This window comes from Propithecus coquereli, unplaced genomic scaffold, assembly GCF_000956105.1.
Source record: "Propithecus coquereli isolate 6110/MARCELLA unplaced genomic scaffold, Pcoq_1.0 Scaffold154, whole genome shotgun sequence".
Taxonomy (NCBI): Eukaryota; Metazoa; Chordata; class Mammalia; order Primates; family Indriidae; genus Propithecus; species Propithecus coquereli.
In genome coordinates this window covers 2,174,685-2,195,894 of record NW_012139858.1, presented here as the reverse complement: position 1 = coordinate 2,195,894, position 21,210 = coordinate 2,174,685, and the positions used below count along the sequence as shown (strand labels likewise).

General features: G+C 44.4%; 1 protein-coding gene across 2 annotated transcripts in view; it reads left to right on the top strand.

Moving 5' to 3' along the window:
* The window catches only part of NPR3 (natriuretic peptide receptor 3), a 65,624-nt gene extending 45,043 nt beyond the window's left edge, over positions 1–20,581 (top strand). The window contains exons 4-8 of one of the 2 annotated variants that reach the window (XM_012640516.1): positions 9,848–9,983; positions 15,348–15,442; positions 17,460–17,595; positions 19,049–19,136; positions 20,159–20,581. In XM_012640516.1, the coding sequence (XP_012495970.1) occupies positions 9,848–9,983; positions 15,348–15,442; positions 17,460–17,595; positions 19,049–19,136; positions 20,159–20,270 (567 nt within the window). In that variant the 3' untranslated portion in view covers positions 20,271–20,581. The remainder of the gene's footprint in view (positions 1–9,847; positions 9,984–15,347; positions 15,443–17,459; positions 17,596–19,048; positions 19,137–20,158) is intronic. The other variant, XM_012640517.1, reaches the window with a different exon arrangement.
* The last annotated feature ends 629 nt before the right edge of the window (positions 20,582–21,210 follow it).

Sequence of the window (21,210 nt, the reverse complement as noted above, 5' to 3'; positions counted from 1 at the left end):
ATGTAAGAAATTAAGTTTCTTGTGAGAGAGATGGTATTTAGTGTTTTTTTTGGGGGGGGGTAGCAAACTTGTTGGAAAAGATTTCTAAAAAAAAAAAAAAAGAATGAGTTTACTCGTTCACTGACTGAGAAGTATATTGTTAGTGTCTGTATGAGCATCCCTGTTTTGGTGTTAAAATCTGAAAGTCTTTGCCTTAGCAATAGCTGCTGAGCCAATTTCATGGTAATATCAATGATGCAGGACCCAGTCAAGAGAAAAGAAGTATATGAAAAGGGCCTTTGAGAAGCTAAAAAAAAAAGACATGTAATCTGTTAATTTTATCATAGGGGAATCTTTCAAATCCTCACTCAGAAGCTCTTTACCTTTATTTTAAATATAGCTACAACAAGCCTTGCAATTTCTTCCCCCGGCTTACAGACCATTAGTAGAAGCAAGTGAGAGAGAGGAGGACAGCATAGTACAGGTGGGCACAGTGACAGTGGGGTCAGTTCAAGTGAGTGCAGTCTCTGTATGCGACACGGGACTAGGTCCTAGGGAAACAAAGACTCCTAAGATATGGCTTGTGTGCATCAAGGAGCTCACGCAGGATCAGGTTACACACATGTGGACTTTGCAAAATAGACGGGTGAGTGAAATAATACAAATTCGGACTAAGTGCACTGTGGAGGAAATCAGGAATTGGATGGTTCAGAGAAGGCTTCAGCGAGAACAACTTTGAGTGGCTCACAGAAGGTTGATGTATCTATTCATGAAGGTCTTGGGAGGAAACAGAAGACACATTTATAGGAAATGAAAGAGAACCTAATAAAGGTACTATTTACAAAGGTATGTGTGGGGTTAAGGAAAACCTACAAAGGATGGCCGAGAACTCGGGGCCTGCAGAAGTGGGAAGCTGTTACCACCTGCAGACCAGAGGGGGCAGGAGGAAGGAGAGGTTACCAGACCGGCAAGCCCTGTGGCAGCTGGGGACAGCCACCTGTGGCATCTGGTGGGGGAGAGTAGCCCTTGACATCCTCACCTTTCTCTCCTCTGCCCTCTCGTCTCCTGCTGAATCCACCCAGAAGCTGGAGGACAGGAGACCCAGTTGGTGCTGTGCACATATGTCGGCCTCCCAGGGCCCAGGGCTGGAGAAGGCTGGGAGGCGGGTTGGAGGGGTAACCTGAGAACATCCAGCACAGCTGAGTAGGACTTTGCTTTCGACAACGAGACAAGGCCCACGAGAAGGGCAGTCCGAGCCCAGGGGCTAATGTGTAAAGTACCTCAAGGCATTCTCAGAGAATCCAAGTGGTTTTGAAAGGAGTGGTGCTCAGAGTTCTTCTAGGGGTGGCTAGCAATGGAGAGTGACCCTCACCATCTGGGAGCATTTAGGCTTAATTCTGAGCTGGGGAGAACCGTAATCCCCAGCAGGAAGGGCTGGAGAGAAGCGGGAGTCGGCAGTCGAGGGAAGGACGCGTGTTGGGGAGGGGTGCGGGTCCCCGGCTCATGTTCTGTGGAAGAAGAGAGAGTACCTTGGAAAATACCAGTGTGGCGTCAGCGTCCTGTGCACAGCACAGAGCACGCTGCAATCGCGATGGAGGCTGCTGGGCTCCGCTGTTCTCACGGCCTTCCATACCTCAGGTGGCACATTTCTGTTACCGCGGCAGGAGCGCACGTGCTTCGTTTTAGGGGCATTTCCATCAAAGGTGTTTAGATGATTTAAAGAGTTTTGATACTTAGAGAAATAACATTTAGGAACCTGGAAAATTGGCTTACATGAAACATCTTTTTTCCCTGATAAGGCTGGATAAATGAAGGCTTGCTATTATTAATATTATTATTATTATTTATCAAGGTTCTTATTATTATCAAGACTCAAGGGCCTATAGAATAAAGACCCTCCCAAACCGAAGTCATTATATTTCATACCGAATGCTAGTTAGAAAACATTGAATCAATCTTTTCCTACCTGGTTGGGTTGCTGATGTGTTTGGAGCAGCCTGGTCCCTTAGGTAGGACACTCGTCCTTCATGTCCAGTTTGTTAAGAGGCTCCTTTGGCAAAATAGGCCTTTTCATTCATAGCAGGGTCAAGGTCAGCTTTGGCTGGGTCTCTCACTTGCCAGAAATCCTGATTCTCTTGATCTGACTGAGTCCTGCTGTACTAGCTGCCGGTTTAAAGTTGTGGTTGAGACGAGGGACCGTCTTGTTGCCTCATGTTCTGTCTCCTCCTTTCTTCTTCCATCTTCTGCCCTCTCATTCCCTCTCCATGTGTGGGTTCTGTCCCTCCTCACCCGTGAGGATGGGTTGGAGGTTAACCCTTTCACAGCCACTGAAGAACGTTGTCAGTCTTTAGTTTTCTTTCACTTGTCTTTCCAGCCTACATGTTCAACTCGTAAAGCTACCCAAGTATCGGCCAACTGAAAACACAAACTAGAGCACAAAGCTGTTTCTCCCATATTTGCTGGCTGAACCAATGTGTCAGTAAGGTAAATGTTGTATAACTAGTCAACCAGGTTTGGACCCCTACTGAAGAACTTGGTCACCCAATATTTTCTCCAATTTTGACCCCCTTCTCTGACCAAGATCTCTTCTTTCTGTTAGGATGTTAGCCAGAGTGTCTCTCACGGGATAATAGCAGTACCCATCTATGAAAGTTTTGTAAGGACTAAATGAAGTAGAACTCAAGCTGCATTTATATAACTCCTAGCATATAGTAGATGTTCAATAGAAGTTGGCTATTATAATTATTGCCCAGTAGTGACGAGAACTGCTTGACTTTGTTTGATCTAGCATTCTGTAAACCTGCTTAACCACAGTATTGCTATTCATAGAACCATTCACTAACATTTCAGGGAATGCTTTTGTTCTATGGAGTATGGCTTGGGAAACTCTGAATTAAGAATTGGACAAAATTAAACTGTTGGATTTGGGGTTCTGGATCTTACTTAGTCCTCACCTTGAAATGGCTTAAATAAAAACAGGGAGGAGATGTCAAATAAAAACAGGGAGAAAAGGAAAAAAGACATCCTTATCCCAAAGCTGTATTTCTATTCATTTCTTCTTTGTAATCATACCTCCAGGTGACTAGAAATTCAGGGGCGGCTGTCGGAAGTTCTCAGGACCAGTTTAAGAGGCTGCCATCGAGTCTGCGAAGTTAGAATTAATGCTCCTTCTAGTTTTGGCCTTTCAGAATGAGGTCAGAGATTGTCCCCTCTCTCTTCCCCCATCTCCTTCTCCTCTGGGCCAGGTCACCCCCTCTTTCTGTCTTTCTGCATCACCACCCGGCAGAGTGCAGGGTGCGCAGGGTGCCTGCCGCTGGTTCCTGCCCTTCCCCTGTTGGGTTTTGGTTATGCCTTTGCCCACCTGCACATGGTGCCTCCACAGGAACACAGACCCCTGGGAAGAGAGGCTGCCATGTGTCCCGAGCAGTCTTATGGGGCTGGATCACCAGCTCTCCAGAGACATATCTGGTTGGCACTGGTGAGATGTCAAGGCCAAGGACAGACGTCACTCACTTGTTGATCTGCCAGCCGGAGACAATTGTGTCATTATGTATGTGCATTTCTCAACTAGGCCTTCAAGGGGGAGGCTGATGGGAAGCATCGTACATGACGTGTGTGTGACACATTCAAAGGGCACATGTATCAGATGACTGAATTCCCTGTGTGAGCCTTGGGAGAATTTTCAAAAGTCATTATCATTTACTTGTGCTCCATACCTGCCAAATCCCAAATCAAAGCCCATGGACACCTCCTTGTTGCTCCCCATGAGCAGGGCCCGGTGGCTTTCCTTGTGGAGGTTTGCTTGTGCCAACGGATCCCATGTGCCGCCTCTGTGAGCCCTGTGCTCAGCCCCTACTGCTGTCCTAGTCATTAGGGGAGGCGAAGGAGGGTCGTTACGTGATGACCTTCCTGAGGCTGCTTGTGTTTAGTGATCCATTCTGTTCTAGGCGAAGAGAGATAAAAGTCAGCTTCTGTCTGCTGGTGGCCATGTTGCAGGCTGGAAGGTCCAAGTTGATTTGCCAGTCTAGGGTATTGCTGGAGGGGCAGAACTGAGCCCAAGATGGGAACAATTATTTAGAGAACTTAGGGCAAACCCTGCCCTACATAAGTCATAACTTTAGTTTGGGGAGGAAGAAGTCTGCCAGGGGGTGCAGCGATGCTGCGGCCAAGCACCGAGCTGTAGGGGTAGACCCTGGCTCTCTCCCTGATACGCTCCTGGCTGTCAGGAAGCCTCTCGCCCTTTGTGCTTCCTGAGTTCAACTGGGATAGGGGTGCAGAGCTTCAGCTTAACTTTCCCCAAGGCTAAAATAAGTCAGCAGGTGACCAAGTGGGAACTCCATGGAGGAGGCCCAGTATAGAAGAGCAGACACTGGAGTGTCTATCAGTAAGCACGGGACACACCCCAACACCGTGCGGTACTGAGGAGGTTGTGATGTTACTTGGCTTATGGCAGCTGATGCTGTTGCCCTAGATTGCCACTTTTAATTTTATAATTTAAATGGAAATTGAATGAAAACAGATACTGTATTTTTGAAGCATAGAGGTCCCTTGTACACTGTTCATCAAATGCAGAATATTGTTTAACTTTTGGGCTATGCATGCAGTATTCCCAGGCCACCTCCCTCTGCTGTTTTCCGTTTCCAGGGGTCCAGGCGAGGTGGACAAGGTTAATTTTGGGGTCTTATTTATTGCTAGTCAGAGAAGGTGATGCTGCCATTGCAAGCTACGATGGGGGAAGGCAGGTCATGGGCCCATTTCTTCTCTTACCTGCCCTCCATGAAAATTTCCCTTCCCCCACCTCCCCTTCAACCAAATGGGAGGTTAAAAGGCATGTCTTTTCCAAAGGGCTCTTGAGAAGTGCTTCCTCATCTGCACTGGGAATCATTGGCTTGTGGTAAGGAAGATGGAAGCCCTGTGCACTACCCTTGAGTACACGTCAACACACGAGCAAAACCCCGGCATGGCCCAGGCTTGCATCGAGCCTCGGTCGCTCTCGTCCAGCAGCCTCGGTCTGTGAGCGTCACAGGCTTTCTCAGATATCCAGGCATCGCCACGAGCTAGATCACTCTCACTTTACAGAACAGCTGAGGCCTGCAGCATTCCTCGCCTACTTGTTTGGAACACAAGCACTGAGGAATGCATCTAAATATGACTTTGCCTCCCCAGAGGGAAGTGAGACAGAGAGAGGTGACTCCCTGTCACAGACAGGAGCCCCACCATGAGCAGCAACTCTTTATGCTCAGTTAAAAAAATAAAAAATAACAAGATTTCTATTCAGCTCTCCCCATGCTAGAGGCTTAGAAAAAGCCTCTAAGAAATAGATGTAGCTGGCAAGTGCTATAAGAGAGGAAGGCCAGTGCAAAAATGGTGTTCTTCCATTTGGCATAGCTGCTGCTGGCCAGCTACAGAGAGAATTGAGATGAAATGATAAGAGAGTTAATGCTCTCTTATCATGCTACCTTGTTCTGGCAAACCTCCCAGAGTGAGTGGAAAATGGTGAATGCTTTTCATCTCGTTTGAGTTCCAGACCCTTTATTTGATACATCACACAAATAATGGAGCTTGGCCTTCATGGTGGCCCACTGCACAACTTGCGTTCGTAGAGCTTGCCTACAGTTTGTACGGAGCTGCAGTGCTGTTTGGTGGAGATTATAAACTGTAGTGTTCTCTTGAGTCAATTTGTTCAGCATGTAGCAGGGGAATGGCTGGATTTAGGAATTTAATTAAGGCTTATGGTTAATGACGGTAGAAAGAGATTTCTGGCAAGAAATCTATACTCAACGCTCAATACTAGAACAGGTTGCTCAGTGGGGGAATCCCATTTTCTGTCATAGGTCACAACAGCATGATCTGTGTCAGTCAGGACCTGGAAATCAGGGGGACACACCAGATGACCTTGTTTCTTTCAGCCTGGAGGTTCAGTAGAAAGTGTTCCTGAGGCAACTTCATACTCTGGGTTTTTTTCCTTCCTCATTTTTTTTTTTCTTAATTTGCACTTCTAATTTTCAGTGTCTACAATGTGCTAACGGGCTTTCCTTCCATTAAAAAACACGTGTAGATGTGAGAATGTTCTCCTCGAGAAAAGATGGTCTCTAGGGTTTTGCTTCTGGCTCGAGGTCCTATGAGGTAGGTGTTATGAAACCTCCCCCGCAGCAGGCGGGGTCAGCAGCTCTCCTGCTGATTTTGGCAGGAGAGGGAGACACTCAGTCACTTGCAGAGAAAAGAAGGTGAATTTTGCAATCCATTTGCAAATCAAGATAATATGCGCTTTCAAACCTGAGAGTGTGCTCAGAGCCTGTCTATTCCCTTCTACCACCAGAGCTGTCAGGACAAAAGTAATCCAAGTTCATAGTTCACCACCAGATAATTTTTCTTCCCATCTTAGATTGTAGAGGGGGGTGGCTCAGAGGACATATCAAGAAGGAAGAAAAGGGAAGGGCCAGATGGGGGGGCGCTGGGGCACATGGCCAGTGTTTGGGTGGCCAGTGTCCGTATGAGAAGGGGACAGAGGAGGAGGACAGGGATGGATGGGTGATGCCCAGCAGCTGGCACTTCATAACTTAAGCAGGGGCCGTCTGAAGCACCCCAGGAACAAAGAGTTTACAGGGTGCAACACTCAAGTACAGAATGTGGGAAGATGGAGGAGAGTGATGCTCTTTGGGTCGTCGAAGTGAGGAGGGGATCAGATCACAGCCTTCTTAAGGCATCTGCGATCTCCTCTAGTCCATGACTCTGTGCTTCTGTGACTTCCCTCTGTAGGAGGGTGGTTTCTATAGAGTTATCAAAGAGAAGATAGACCTTATGAAAAAAATATTTGTTTTTATTGTGATCCGAGAATGAAATTACATAGATGAAGTCCACTTATTAAAATTCATCAGCATGCATACTTTCTCAAGCCATGATGACTTCATGGCGTAAGTGAAAATTTCATATTCCTTTGGAAAATCTAACTGGCGTAGCCAAATGAGCAGAGAATTATCTTTGACTAGTAGATGTTGTTTCTACATCATTCTTCTTTGCCTAAGAAAATAATCACGCTGGGACTTAAGCTTGACAGCTAAGAACAAGCTCCAGCATCTAGCAGTTGTCTCCAGGGTCCCAGGAACTGTTTTAGGTGTTTTACAAGCACTAGTTCACTTAGTCCTCAGAAGAGTTCTGTGAGGTGAGTTGGTACTAAACCCCCACTTAATAGATGAGGAAATTGAGGATTAACGAGATTAAGTGACATGGCAGGGCTAGGACTGAGAGTGGGTCCGGACAGCTAACTCATAGCTCCCCTGTGAACACATCCTGTCCTGCCCTCCACCTCTCCCAAAGCGTCAGCAGGATGACCACTCCGGCTGCACCTGTCACACTTGCGCAGAATTAAGGGCATGGCTTTGTGGAAGAGCACAGTCTGGGGTACCAAAGCCTGATGGGAGCCTTCGCTCCCCCTAAGGATAAAATGGGTCAATAAGAGGTGCTATCTGTGAGGAAACCACTTATTTTCTGAACACTGCCATTAGGAATTGAAAGCTAAGCGGAACCCTAGGTTCATAGTTTACCATGCCATCTCTAACACATTAACTGCCGTGTGAGTTGTATTTAACTCATGCTGGTCTGGAGCCCAGGGCCTCGTGAAGCGTATATAACTCACACGTCTCTTCACCTTGGGAACCAAGAGAATTATATTTCAAGTTGCATGTAACTCACACACAGAAAACAATAAAAACAACAAAATTTTCATTAAATTAGAAAGGATCGTTTTGTTTTTGAAGTTTTTATTCTATTTTCATAATAAAACACCTTGGCCCCAAGGAAAAAACATTTTTTTGGTCTAGTGTGGCAGTCAGTGTGCTAGACAGTCACAACAAAGCTAATGGTGAGTGCTGACTGTGTCAGACACTGTTCAAATGAAGTCTTTTACATTTATTAATTTAACCTAATAGCATTCCTGTTAGACAGGTGCTATTATTTTCCTCATTTTCCGGACGAGGAAACCAGAAACACGGCTGGGAAGTGGCAGAGCTGGAAGAGGGCCCAGGCTTTTGAACCATTTAAAACTGCTTCTCAGCACGAAGCTTTGGCAAACCTGAAGTATTTGCTTCTGTGCTGCAAACAGGATTCCCTATCCTGAGGGGCGGGACAGGCCAAGCAGAGCGGATGCCGAGCTGTGCCTTTCGTGAATGTTCGCGCATCTGAACCGGATGATGAGGAAGGTCTCTTCCCACGGGGTTTCTTTTCAGAGATGGCGCGGGCCTCATGGTGGTCGTCTGCAGAATGCCCCATTCATTCTTCCTCCTCGGCGTTCCATCATTGACACTTTTGCCTGAAATAAGAAGGCTTGGGTATTTTGTGCTTTTTATACAGAGTTTGTAAGCCTTTCAGTGTTTCGACATTGTATCTGCTCACTTCGTGTCTGATGAATGTTATAATGGGTTTAAATGTGGTATTAGAACTTACCAAAGGGCGCTTATACTCCAGCTAAAGAGGCAAACTAAACTAACGTGATTAAATGCCCGCTGAAGACAGTCCGAGTTCCTCATTGTGGCCTCCAGGGCCTCGGTGCGCTGACTCTCCTTACCTCTCTGTCCCTGTCTCTCGACACGATGGTGTCCCTCCTGCCCCCAGCCTAGTATGACATTTGCAGTTCCTAAAATACACCAGCCGGTCAGGGTATGCCATGACTGTGCCTGCCTTTGCCCGCCCCTCTTTTCCTGAACTATTTCCCTCAACCTCCCACCCTGCGAAACATCTCATTTTCAAAACTCAGTTCGACTTTTGCCACTGCTGTTAAGCCTCTCTTGCCCGCCCCTCCCAGCCCATAATACTGGCCATTCCCTTTTTTTTGTTCATACCATATCCTGAACAGACCACAGACACAGCAGGGACTTTAACACTTTAGAGCCCATCAGGTAGTCATGACAGTATTGGCTTGTATTTACTGAAAACTTGCTATGCTCTGGACATCATAATACTAAGCACTTTATGCTGCTTATATCATATAATTCTTGCTACCTCTCGAAGCAGGTACTAGTCTCCTGGTCAATATACGATGAAAGCAACAAAGCTCAAAGAGACAAAGTGACTTCCCTGAGTTCACATGGCCAGCGTTTATTTGTGTTTATCAAACTGTAAGTGTCTTGAGGGCAAGGGCTATGCTTCAGCCACGACTCAGCTTGGATATACCACCAGTCCAAGCCTGTGTTCTCTTCCTGTCCTTGGATCTGGGCAGGGAGTGCGGGTAGGGAGTGGTCAGCTGTGTTCAAACCGCTCTGAACAAAAACTATAAGGAGAGACTGAGATGTCATTGCTAGTAGAAGAGAGGACACAAATGCTGGACGGGCAGCAGTCTCAGTGTCCCCTCCTCTTTGCAGCCTTGGCACCAGCACTCCTGCAGGCATCCAACCATGGCTGACTGTGGTGAACAGATCCCTGCTGTTAGGGTCCCTCCATGTTAGTCGTGCTCCACATTCAGAGCGCGGAGAGCTCATGGGGCTGTTGAGGGCGGGGAAGACCTCACCAGGGAGGCTGGACTCTGCGGGCTAGCGGTAGAGGGGAGATGCAGGGAAGGAGGGCACCTGTGCAGAAGGGCCTGTCTACAAAGGTGGATGCACCTGGAATACCAGACCTGGGCAACAGACAACAGTTTTCTTGACTTCTGTAATACCTTGGCTGCTCTCCAAAGTCCCAAACTGGGGAAGGGCTTTCCCCACTAGGCCGGTGCCAGGAAAACCACGACCTGATTCTTGTTAGAAACCCTTCTGCCCACCTCTGCCATGGCTCACAGACCTCAGATCTAACTTGTTAGCCTTTTTGATTGCTTGCGTCATTCCTGAACGTGACTCACGTGGCATTTGTGCTCACCCATCTGGGGTTTCCTTTATAGGTGAACATGTTTGTTGAAGGATTTCACGATGCCATCCTCCTCTACGTCCTGGCTCTACATGAAGTACTCAGAGCTGGTTACAGCAAGAAAGATGGAGGGAAGATCATCCAGCAGACTTGGAACAGAACGTTTGAAGGTGCGGATTCAGTTTACACGGCGACGGCGCTGCAGCTGATTGAGTTGCTGCTTCTCTGGGTCTGTTTTTCTCCGTTGCAGCTGTGGGGCCTTTCCAGTGTCTTGCTTTTCTCAGCTGTAAAGTAAGGATTAAAAAAAAAAACCAATCAAGATCAACTCACGTCACAGGCTTGTTGTGAAAATTAAGTGAGATAATGCATGTGAAAGCACTTTGAAAAAGTCACACTGAAGTAGGAAATGCCTTGTCTTTTTCTGATTTTTAAAGTAACAGCTCTCTGTGTCTTGAAATTACATTTAACACAAGCCTAGTTCACAACAGAACAATTCGTTTGTGAAGGAGTCTGCGATTAGTTTTAAAACAAGTATTAATCTCAGAGATACATTCATTTGTTCAGACGACGTTGGTTTTTGTGACACTCAGAAAATATTAGCTGTCACAGTTAAACCTGGTGGTTTGAGATGATTAGCAGGTCCAGTTGAGCCCTCTGCTTTTATTTTACTTTTAAAATAGTGACTATTAGTTGTTACTTTCTTAAGAACAGAGAAGTATAAGAAAACAACAGAAAAATGGCCCATAATCTTACCACTCAAGTAACTTCTGTTGACATTTAAAAATTGTACAAGAATGAGACTATTCTTGGCCAGATAATCTAAACAGTATAAGAATATACAAAATGAAAAGTGAAAGCTTTCCTTCCCACCCTCCTCCCCTCTCCCCAATGTAAATCACTATTAACGAATTTCTATGATTCTATCTAAATATATTTGATGCACATAAGCTGCATTTTTATATCTTATCTAAAAATTTTTACACAAAAGCTATCATACTATGAATGTCATTTTTCATCTTAGGATTTTTAACTTGCATGTCAAGTAAAAGAATCTTCTATATGAGAACTCATAGATCCAATACATCTTAAAGTGATGGCATATTATTCCACTGTATGGCTGTACAAGAATTTCTTTAACCAATCTCCTACTGGACACTTTAGTTGTCTACAATTTTTGCTGTTATGCAATATGCTGTTGCAAGCTTCTTGCACATCATGATGAATTTTTATGAGTACTTCCAATAGGGAACATTCCGAGTTGTGGGATTTCTGGATCCAAAAGTATGTTGGTGTTTTTTAAAATGCACTAGCTTTTGCCAAATAGCTTCTGGAAAGGTCTACTAATCTATTCTTGCCAACGGTGTATATAAGAGTGTTGGTTTCTTCTCACCTCACCAACACTCAAAGAACACTAACACGAAACTCAATATGGAAATGATCTGTTTGCTGAAGCCTCACAGATAACAACTTTCATTCATTCATTCATTCGACAAATATCCATTGAGCACCTACTATGTGCCAGACACTGTTCAAGGTGCTGAGGATTCAGCAGTGAACAGAAGATGTTTCCTGCAATCAATTGAGCTTACATACCAGTTGAGGGAACAGCTATAAACAAATACATACACCATTTCAGGGGCTATGAAATAGAGCAGGGTAGGGAGATAGAGGTGGTGGGAGGGGAGGAGTGGGACTGCTAGTTTAGGGTGGTCAGGGAAGGTCTTCTGGAGAGAGGCAGTTGAATAAGAGACTTGAGGGAAATAGGAGAAGGTATGCAGATGTTTTGGGGTGAGAATTCCCGAGGGAGCAGCAAACACAGAGACTGGGAGACTTCGAGTGCCTCTGGCGGGAGAGTGCGGAGTGTTCCCAGAGGAGCAAGAAAGGTGTGGGCGGCAGTGTGATGGGAATCTAAGCCAAAGAGGTAGTGGGGCCAGATCATGCCCACTTGGAAGCCTTGCTGAGGACTTTAGGCTCCCCCTGAGTGAGAAAGTCACCTGAGGATTTTAAGTGACATGATCTGTCTTGTGTCTTTAAAAGGGGTCCTTATGGCTGCAATGTGGAAAGTAAACTGTATGTGCTGACAGGCATCATTTGCGAACCATTAACATAGGATACAGGTGGCTGGACTGGGGGCGAGGAAACCTGCATCTTAGCCGCGAACTAGTAACCCCGTCTCCCGAGCTTCCCCTTCTCCCCCTGTGCAAGGAGGACAAGGGCCCTTTCAGTTCTGCATGGTGCTAACTTCTCCTTTGAGCCCTTGAACGCATTGGGGTATGCCTATATTTATTTATACTCCAACTAGTGACATTTTCAATGATGGGAACAAGTACTGCCAACTCTAGGTTTTGGGCATATGTTTTTTTCAGTTGGGACTCCTGGCCACTCCACTGTCTCAGCTGGCCCCCAGTTGTTAGAAAGGGTGGAATAGTAGGGAGGGGTCACGCTCTAGCTTGAGTTGTCTGGGCAGTAGCTGTGGTGGCAACTGGTGGATTGCATTTCTCCCTGGTGGTTTCCATGGATGCCATGTCTTACTCAAAAGCAGGGTGACATCTTTAACTTCAAACAGATTGCAGGACATGGGCACGGAGGCCTCTGGGATTATCTTGCTTTACCCCTGACAGCTTCAGCTAAGGAGCTGGAACCAAACGGGATAATTCAGGGGGTTAAATTAGGACAGAGTCAACTTTCCCAGAAGTTTTGCACAATACACTGAGAAACTGGCGTGTGTGGACACAACCTTGGTCGGCCACAGCCCATTCTTAGCTATTACTCACTACGTGGTGTGGTCATTTGTTCTTGGTTTTCTGACAGAAGGATAGAAGCCAGAGTCGGGGGGTGCTGGAGGGCACCACCGAAGGAGGTTATTAAGGGAAGGGCAGGTGCCCACGATGGCAGAGTGTAGCTTTGTGCAGAGCCAGGGCATGGGCTCTATTTCCCCATAGGCTCTCTTGCTATTTCCATTCCAGGGCCAGGTCTACACAGGCAATATGAAGTGAGCCCTAAAACAATCAATTGTATATTTCAGTCCAAAATTAAAATCTCTTTTGACCAAATGTAAAGATAATTGAAGCTAAGGTAAGTTTTGGGCTTGAGTTGTTTGGAGAGCCCAATTTATTTGCTAAACAATCGTCCATTTGAGGGTAGGCCCCCAGAGAACTCTAAGGTATCTGTATGAAGGAAAACTCTAACCTTCCTAAAATTAAAAACAATTTTAATTTGAGTGGTCACTGTAAGTGACCATTAAATTGTCAAGGGAAAAATACCTTGGATGTGATTTGACAAATTTGGATTTTATTGCCTTGAAACCTGTGATCAACTCTCAAGGCTTTCAATAAATGGCCTGGGAAGAAGCTGAATTTCCTCTGTGTGAGAGGTCAGAGTGACAAGGTAAACAGAACTGTGGCTTAAATCTTGAGCTCCACTACAGGCAAATAGGAATGAGGGTGGAAAATCTCATTACTTATGTACAGGAAAATTCTGCTGTAAGCCTGACAATCTCACCTTATGTACGATACTCTTGGGTGAAATCTCACTTTGCTAATCGGCCACCCCGAGGATTCTCACCCCATTTCTTGGTAGAATAGTAATAGCTTAAAGGTGTAATGAGGTCTTGAGTTACTGGGGCTGCCTCATCTTATAAAATACTCTGCGAAACACTTAGCAGGACACACCATCACAAACACCTCTCAATGGAATGACAAATGGCTTTGCACAGCCAGTATATTCGGATAAATATATATTTTTGAAAAATCATATCTATCACTTAAAAAGTTTTATAGGCTGTCAAGGATACACAAGTTAAAGATAGGTGTATCCTTTGTAACCAGTCTAAATTGAGAAGACAAAAAAATCAAAATAAATGGTAGCTCCACTCTGTTTCCGGCAAAGTAGACCGAAGTCTGGAAAATCAGTGGGCCTTCAAACCACAACCCAAAGGACAGTAAACCCAAATACCTGCTCTCTCCAAACCACACTAGAGGATGGAACTTTCCCTCGGGATCCTTTTTCCCAGACATTCATTTTACTAGAGGAGTCAGTACTTCCAGAGAGAACCAAATCGATAGAAACACCAATTAAGAATTACATTGAACTCTCCCGGTTTAAAAGGAAAGAAATAGCTTTAGTTAATTAGAATGTGGCTGATGGATGCATTCTCTTATTTAGTGAATGAAAATTATGATATAGACATATTTAGTATCAGCCAATGATGTATATTTGCTTTTATTGATTAGCTGCTCTGAGCTACCATTGCTGGCCAAAGCAAGTGGCCAGCCAAGGCCCTCTACTCTCTGGCCACTCCATTCTGGCCTTTCATGTCACTGCCCCCTCCCCTCATACACACGGGCCACCCCCCCAGAAACCTCACAGCTCCTCTGGTTCCTTTGGGCTTCCATGCCTTGGTAAATACAACCAGGCCAGCCTTTCTGCCTAGAGTACTCCCACTTCTGATTGCTTCTTGTCTAACTCATAGACTTCCTCCAACAGCCCTATAAAGCGCTCTTTCACGGAGTCCTCCCTGATTCTACAACTTGATGTCCTAGCTCCTCCTCTGAGTGCTGTGGCACGGTCAGGTGCTCCCTCTCAGATTTCAAGCACAGTAGTAATAAGAATAATTATAAAATAAATAGTAATAGTGATAGTAGTATTAACAATGGACAAAAACAACTAACTTCTCCTAACATGTGTTGAAAGTGCATTACTTGTTTTATCTCATTTAATCTTCTCCACTGCCTCTTGCTAGGGAGGTGCTATTATGCCCATTTTAGAGTCGTGGAGACTGAGGCTCAGAGGGCTATGTACAGATCATGGAGCTATGTCGATGTAAAAAGTGGGGTTTAAATGCAAGCAGTTGGATCCCGCTGTGAACAAGCCCAATCCCCAGTCTAGGCTGCCCCTCTCTTGAGCAGACAAGGTGTCCGATTCATCTTTGCCTCGGCTGCCGCACGAATTCAGCTCCTTGTAACCATCCAGAGAACATGTGGATAAATAATGAATGAAGACCCCAGCCAAGTTACAGAAGAATAGCTCTTCTCCAGCTATTGGCTCCGGTGACCCATGAGGCAGGCCCTCTGCTCTCCTGTGTATTAAAGCAGCCTGCGGTAAAGCACATGGAATTATTTTTCTTTTATAGTGTTTATCCAATGATAATGCGAACCCATGGCAAGTCTATGAGTGTACCGCACCTCCGCTTCTCACTCCGCAACTTAAAAAAACATTAATACAAAACTCTGGCTGGGATAAGCATGCTGCTTTCAGGATTAGCCTTAATCTTTTTTCAAACATATTCCCCAAAGAAGATCATTTATTTCTTTTTCTTTTCATTTTTAAATGGAGAAATGTTAAGAATTTAGGAATGCAGACACAGATGAAATTACAATGTCTTTCCAGATGCCAACAAAAATGCTCAGAGTCTGATGAGATTCCCTGTGGCATGAGTTTGTTTAAAAATTCTATCAATTCATTTTCTTGTTTTTGTTGGCAGACAGAGGTGCTTTAAGTAACCAACTTTGAGTTCTTCACCTCTCGTCCTGTAGGTATTGCTGGACAGGTGTCCATAGATGCCAACGGAGATCGCTACGGGGATTTCTCTGTGATCGCCATGACGGACACCGAAGCGGGCACCCAGGAGGTGAGCACACGAGACTTCTGCACCAGTTGCTCCTTTTTCTAGGTGGGACTCTGAGGAATGTATTTGTCCTGATGGCCAAAGAGCTGTCCCCAAAGCAGCCTTCAAATCCTCCAAGTAAGAATGAGTTGAAAACCTGGGTGTCTCCAGGTGGGGAGAGCTCATGTTTGATTAGGGGTATTAGGGAAGACTTCAGGAAATTGTTCCATATTTTTTCCAAGTAGAAAAATCCTACCTTTCAAGTGGCCAAGAATCATATCATAGTCCTATGCAAGAGAGTCATCAGATAAAAGAGGTAAAGTGAAACTGTATTTCCGCCCCTCATATTTGAGCTTTTTTTCTTTTGTGGGTGGTTACAAACTCAGCAGCACATGTTAATATTTCAAAAGATGATGTAGTTTCAGGATGACATCGTGAAGAGAAAAGAGTGCTGTGGATGGAAAGATGAGTCTCCTATGCTTACCGGGAGTGTGAGCTCTCTGCCTCGGTTTCCTCAGCTGTAACATTGTAACATGGAAATCATAATATCTTCCTTGCCAGTCTCACATGACAATTAATGAGGACTAGATAAAATGAAACCTAGAAAAGTACTATATAAATTTTAAATTATAAATATATGTAAAAATTATACAAATATACAATGTTTCAGCAAAGAATTCCACTTGCTCTGTGTTTCCTTGATCACCCTCACCCAGGGTCATTGCTCCGGCAGCCCTTTATGGGGCCTGGCATGTGTTTTCCTCTTTGTACCCAGATACCTCGCCCTTGTGTGTGTGGGCAAGGCAGCAGGAGTCACCCTTGCCATGTTTACTGAATGATTTTTTGCTCCTTGAGTGGTCTGGGTCTCATCTGTAATTCCAGGCTGCCGCTGTGGGAAAGGTGGGTAGTAACAGTTTGTGAGGTTGCAGGAGTGTGCCACGGTGTGTTAAGCACTTGTTAAGTGCTCAGTACACGCCAGCCATTGCTATATTTTGGTGGTGATCTAGAATTCTTCTACTGTGACCTGAAATAGTCTGTGAGAGCCTGCTGGGCCTCGGTCAGGAGAGAGGGGAGGAGATGTCATGAGCCACTCAGAAATCCTGTGCTTGTGCCCAGACGAAAGAAAGAAAAAATCCCGAGAACTTGGGTGGGAAGGAGCTTCTAGATCAGGTGTGGGGGAGCTGATCAAACAGTCGATGTCACCAGAAACTGAGGGGTGACCCTGGAACTGAACCAGAAAGGAATAACGATTTTCCAGGAGCCCGAGGAGCCAGTTGAAATAGAGAGTTCAGCCTGGAATGGGGGTGCAAATAGGGTGAATTAATCAGAGAGGAGAGTGTGACCCTCAAAGGAACAACAATTGAAAGAGGGTGAAACAGAAAGTTCCTAAAAGATGCTCTTTCATTCTTTAATCATATGCCGAGCTAATTGAGGGGTGTGAGGCCAGGTACCTGTGATGTGCTCTACCTGGGTACACAGTGGACCCTGGCTGTCTCTCACAGGTCTCTGAAAGTAACTTGGGCCTTACAAATGGCTGAGCGGGTGGGCTGCCCCAGGGCAGGTGGGTGGGGCAGCGCCTTGTATGATGAGCAAGGGAAAAGCCTTGAATTCTGAGATTGTTGTTTTCATAGGGAAAAATCCTCCCTTTCCACTAGGTAGTAGTGACTAAAGACTGCCCAGGGGCAACGCTGGCAGGACTGGGCCTTCAGTGGGGGAGGCCCTGGCGCACCCTTCTCACATCCTTCTGGTCCTGCATGACCACTCGCCCTGCCGCCGGGAGCTACAGGGAGAGCACCAAAAGCAACTTCAAATCCTTACGAAGTCCTGAGCACACCCCACTGCAGTCAGTGCGCACAGCCGGGGAGCCAGCCCCAGGCCACGTGCTCTTCCCGCCCTGGAGGAGGGGATTTGATGACGTGCCCAGAGGCAGCCCGTTTCAGATGAGGCTGTGCATTTTTGGGAGTAGCTGTGCAAGGCTGTGAGCTTTGTGTCTTCTTTGGCTTTTCAGTTTATATATTTGGATTTTTTTGCTTTTATACAGGTTATTGGTGATTACTTTGGAAAAGAAGGTCGTTTTGAAATGCGGCCGAATGTCAAATATCCTTGGGGCCCTTTAAAACTGAGAATAGATGAAACCAGAATTGTGGAGCACACCAACAGCTCTCCTTGCAAATCATGTAAGTCTAGAGACTTAATTTGTTTCTTATGTCATCATCTCTGGTCTTGGTGTAATGCAAGTTTAAAGCACACGTGTTCTCCAGGAGTTCATGTTCTCAGAGTTCACATTTCTTTTTCTGATGTGGTAAAACGCATGGAACAATTCACAAACTGGCATCCTGCCTTTATCAGAGGCTTCTAGGTTATTCTTCCCTTCCACTCTTCTCTCCCCAATGGTAGAAGGTTTGTCCCTATTTTTACATCTCTTACTATAATCTCTTAGTTGTTCGAGGTTTCCACTTTTAGGAAAAATTGAAATATCAATTACAAAATGTCACTCGTATAGTCATCCCTCATAGCAAGTCTCATTCTGATTTCCAAAGTTTGCAGTTATCCTCCGGCTCCTCAGAACCAAACAGATAACACCCCTTAAACACCCGAAAATTTACAAATCAGCAAATAAGTGTAAATTTGTTTTTATGAACAGCCTCATACACAGAGAAGGAAATGGATGTTCTTATAAGTAGTGCGCAAATAGGAAAACTGTTAGAAATCATAGCTTTAGAGAGACCCTTTTATAAGCTACTGAGGAGAAGTGAATATCGATCCCTCAGGCCAGTTGGTCATTTTAGGCTAATATATATATGCTTTGGGGACTATCTTCCAAACCGTGAGTTGTTTCTGTCTATGCAATCATTACGGGAAGGAATTAGGAGGAAGTGTGTTAAGAACCCAGTCTCTGGAGTTGTGGATTTGAAATCCCACCCTTGTAAAATTAAAGAAATATACCCAATGCTTAGGGCCGTTTTGAGGATTACATGAGCTAATGCACCGAAGGCCGTATTATTCTAAACTCTTTATATACAAGCTACCTATTTGTCATTTTTATATAATTGGGACACTACTGAACTGGATTGTTTCAAATTGTTATTCACATTTTCACAAAGCTATCTAGGACATTTTGACACGAAACTTTGGCTTTGGTGAGAGAACACCTAAAAACAGAACATTGACCCAATGAATTTTTCACCAAATCTTCTAGCACTTTGAAGTGTCACCGTCCCTCTGTGAAAATAAGAAGTTCTGGGTCAGTGTCCTGGTCCATCTGGTTGTCTCCTCTGACTATAGACTCACAAAGATGTGGATATATCTGAAATCTTCAGTTTCCAGTTTTCCTCAAATTCTTCTTCAATCAGCTTTTATTCCTGTGGTGCTCACTCTCTTAGCAGTAACCAGAAACTGAGGTTATCTACCACTTTCTCAAATGCTTCTTAAATTTTGATGCAGTAGGAAAAAAAAAAAAAAACAACAACAAAAACAAAGTGCAGGGTTCCCTAAAAAATATTTTTTAAAAAGAAAAGAAAATTTGCCTCAAGTGGGAAGTCTTCCAATGAATCTTCCAATGAATGAAACTTGAGGCATTTCTAACTGTTTCTCAGAATGAACCCTGATTATCTATGCTTCTTTTTCAAGCAGGTGGCCTAGAAGAATCAGCGGTGACGGGAATTGTCGTGGGGGCCTTGCTAGGAGCTGGTTTGCTGATGGCCTTCTACTTTTTCAGGTGAGGATGTTTATAAAGTTAAATTCAGCCTCCTTCACTGCCTTTGTCACTTGTTTTTTCATGCTCCTCTTTATGACCTGTCCACATCTTTCTTTTGCCCAAGGAGCATGGTGGTTAAAAGACCCAAGCCATTCTTTTGGTGTGAGCCTGCGTTTGGTGGTCAGTGAGTTAGCATACTGGGTATTGGGGTCGAAGGTTTCTTTTGCATACTCCTGTGGAATAGAGAGCCACTGATGTCCTTTGATTACAGACATTCTTACAAAAATTTCTATCACTCACCAAATGCATATGTGGAGAGAGGACAAAGGAGAAGCTCAACTTCCCTGTTCTTAGGCTTCTTCCAATTGCAAAATAGGTGCCTGGGTTCACCTTCTTAAAGAGCAGGAGGGAACTCTGAGTAGCCCATGTTCTCAGGCTGATTTGTGCTCAGTATTTGGAGAACCAGTATGCTTAGTTACCACCGTGGTTAAGCCCCAAGGCTTGTAAAATTGTAATAATGTATGTGTGTTCAAGGTGCTGAGTGATTGTTCCACCCCACCAGGACGGCCCATTCCTTTGTAATCTTTGGTGGTTGAATTTGTGGCTTATTCATAAGTCATCAGAGCATGATTTCTTTATTTCTGTACAGAATGTAACTCTGGGGGTATGTGACCCTTTGTGGGAACAATTGTATTCCTGTTCCCTCGGTCACAGTACACTTAATTTGATCTATATCTAGGGCATATCCTGGGAGCCAGGGAGAACTTTTGTGTCAGAATAGACAAGATGGAACCCCCAAGGCTTCCAGGGAAGAAGGGGAAGGCTTGTTCTATGGCATTTTGGAAAGCATGCCAATTTTCTTCCTTGAATAGGGGCATAATGCCTGAGGGCACACTTCTTTAATCTCTGACCAGGGTTTCATATTCTGTCACTTCTCATTTATCAACCTAAACCCAGATGTCCCTTGAGGGCATTCTTTGTAAGAGGAACCATAGTGTTTTCCAGCCAAGTTTTATCACTACATTCACTTTCCCTTTACCCAGGAAGAAATACAGAATAACCATTGAGAGGCGACACCAACAAGAAGAAAGTAACGTTGGAAAACATCGGGAGTTACGGGAAGATTCCATCAGATCTCATTTTTCGGTGGCTTAAAGGAAGCCCTTTTTTTTTTTCTGCCTGAGATTCTTTAAGGAGATAGATGGGATGAAAGACATCGATGAAAACAGAAGGGGCGTTCTTGAAGAATTCATTCTTTTAAGCAATTAGTCATTTCGTTTTAAAATTTCTTTAGAAGCTCAGGAATACTATTAATCAGCATCTGCCTCCCAGCCTTTCATCTCATGACAAACAAATATAAGGATATAATGTCACTCTGTCAAATGTTCATACTGTTTAAAGGGCGTATCATTAGATTTATGTTTTTAAAATCTGATGTCTCCATATCTTGATGGCTTTTGGGGGCATTTCACACAAGGTATAAAATGTGGTTTTCTTCAATGAAATGTTTTGTAGCTAGAATAAAATCATTTTCACAAGTAGAATATTCTTGGAAAGAATTTAACACCCAATAAGAGGAAAACGTAATGAAAAATCTCAAGGTTGGAAGGACAGCACTGCTCTCTCTAGGGCTGGGGGACAGATTTGTGGTTGAGGGTTGCTCTGTTCAGTGTCTACATTCAGGTTCTAATTTCATATCTTGAAAGAGAATTTCCTCCTTGTGTCTTTCAGTTGTCTCATAAAAGCTACTCTGGAAAGTTGTAAATATTAGTGAGATATGATGTACACAAGAAAAGCAAGTCTAAAACGTTTCCTTTTTGATGTATAAAAAAGCTCTATTTCACACTAACATTTTATTTTTAAGTATCTTAGTCTTATATTTTGGTATTAGGAAATGTGTCTATTTTTTCATTTGGAAGATTAAATTTCACTTATATTTTAAAAGCATGGGTAAAGTGTACAACAAACCAATCATGATGAAATATACTTCTCTTTTTCTGTTTCCCTCTTCCCCCGGCCATAGCCAAACACTAATTGCTGCTTTAATTACAGAGGTCTGGAAATGTATTCAGGTTACAAACTCTTCAGGAATACA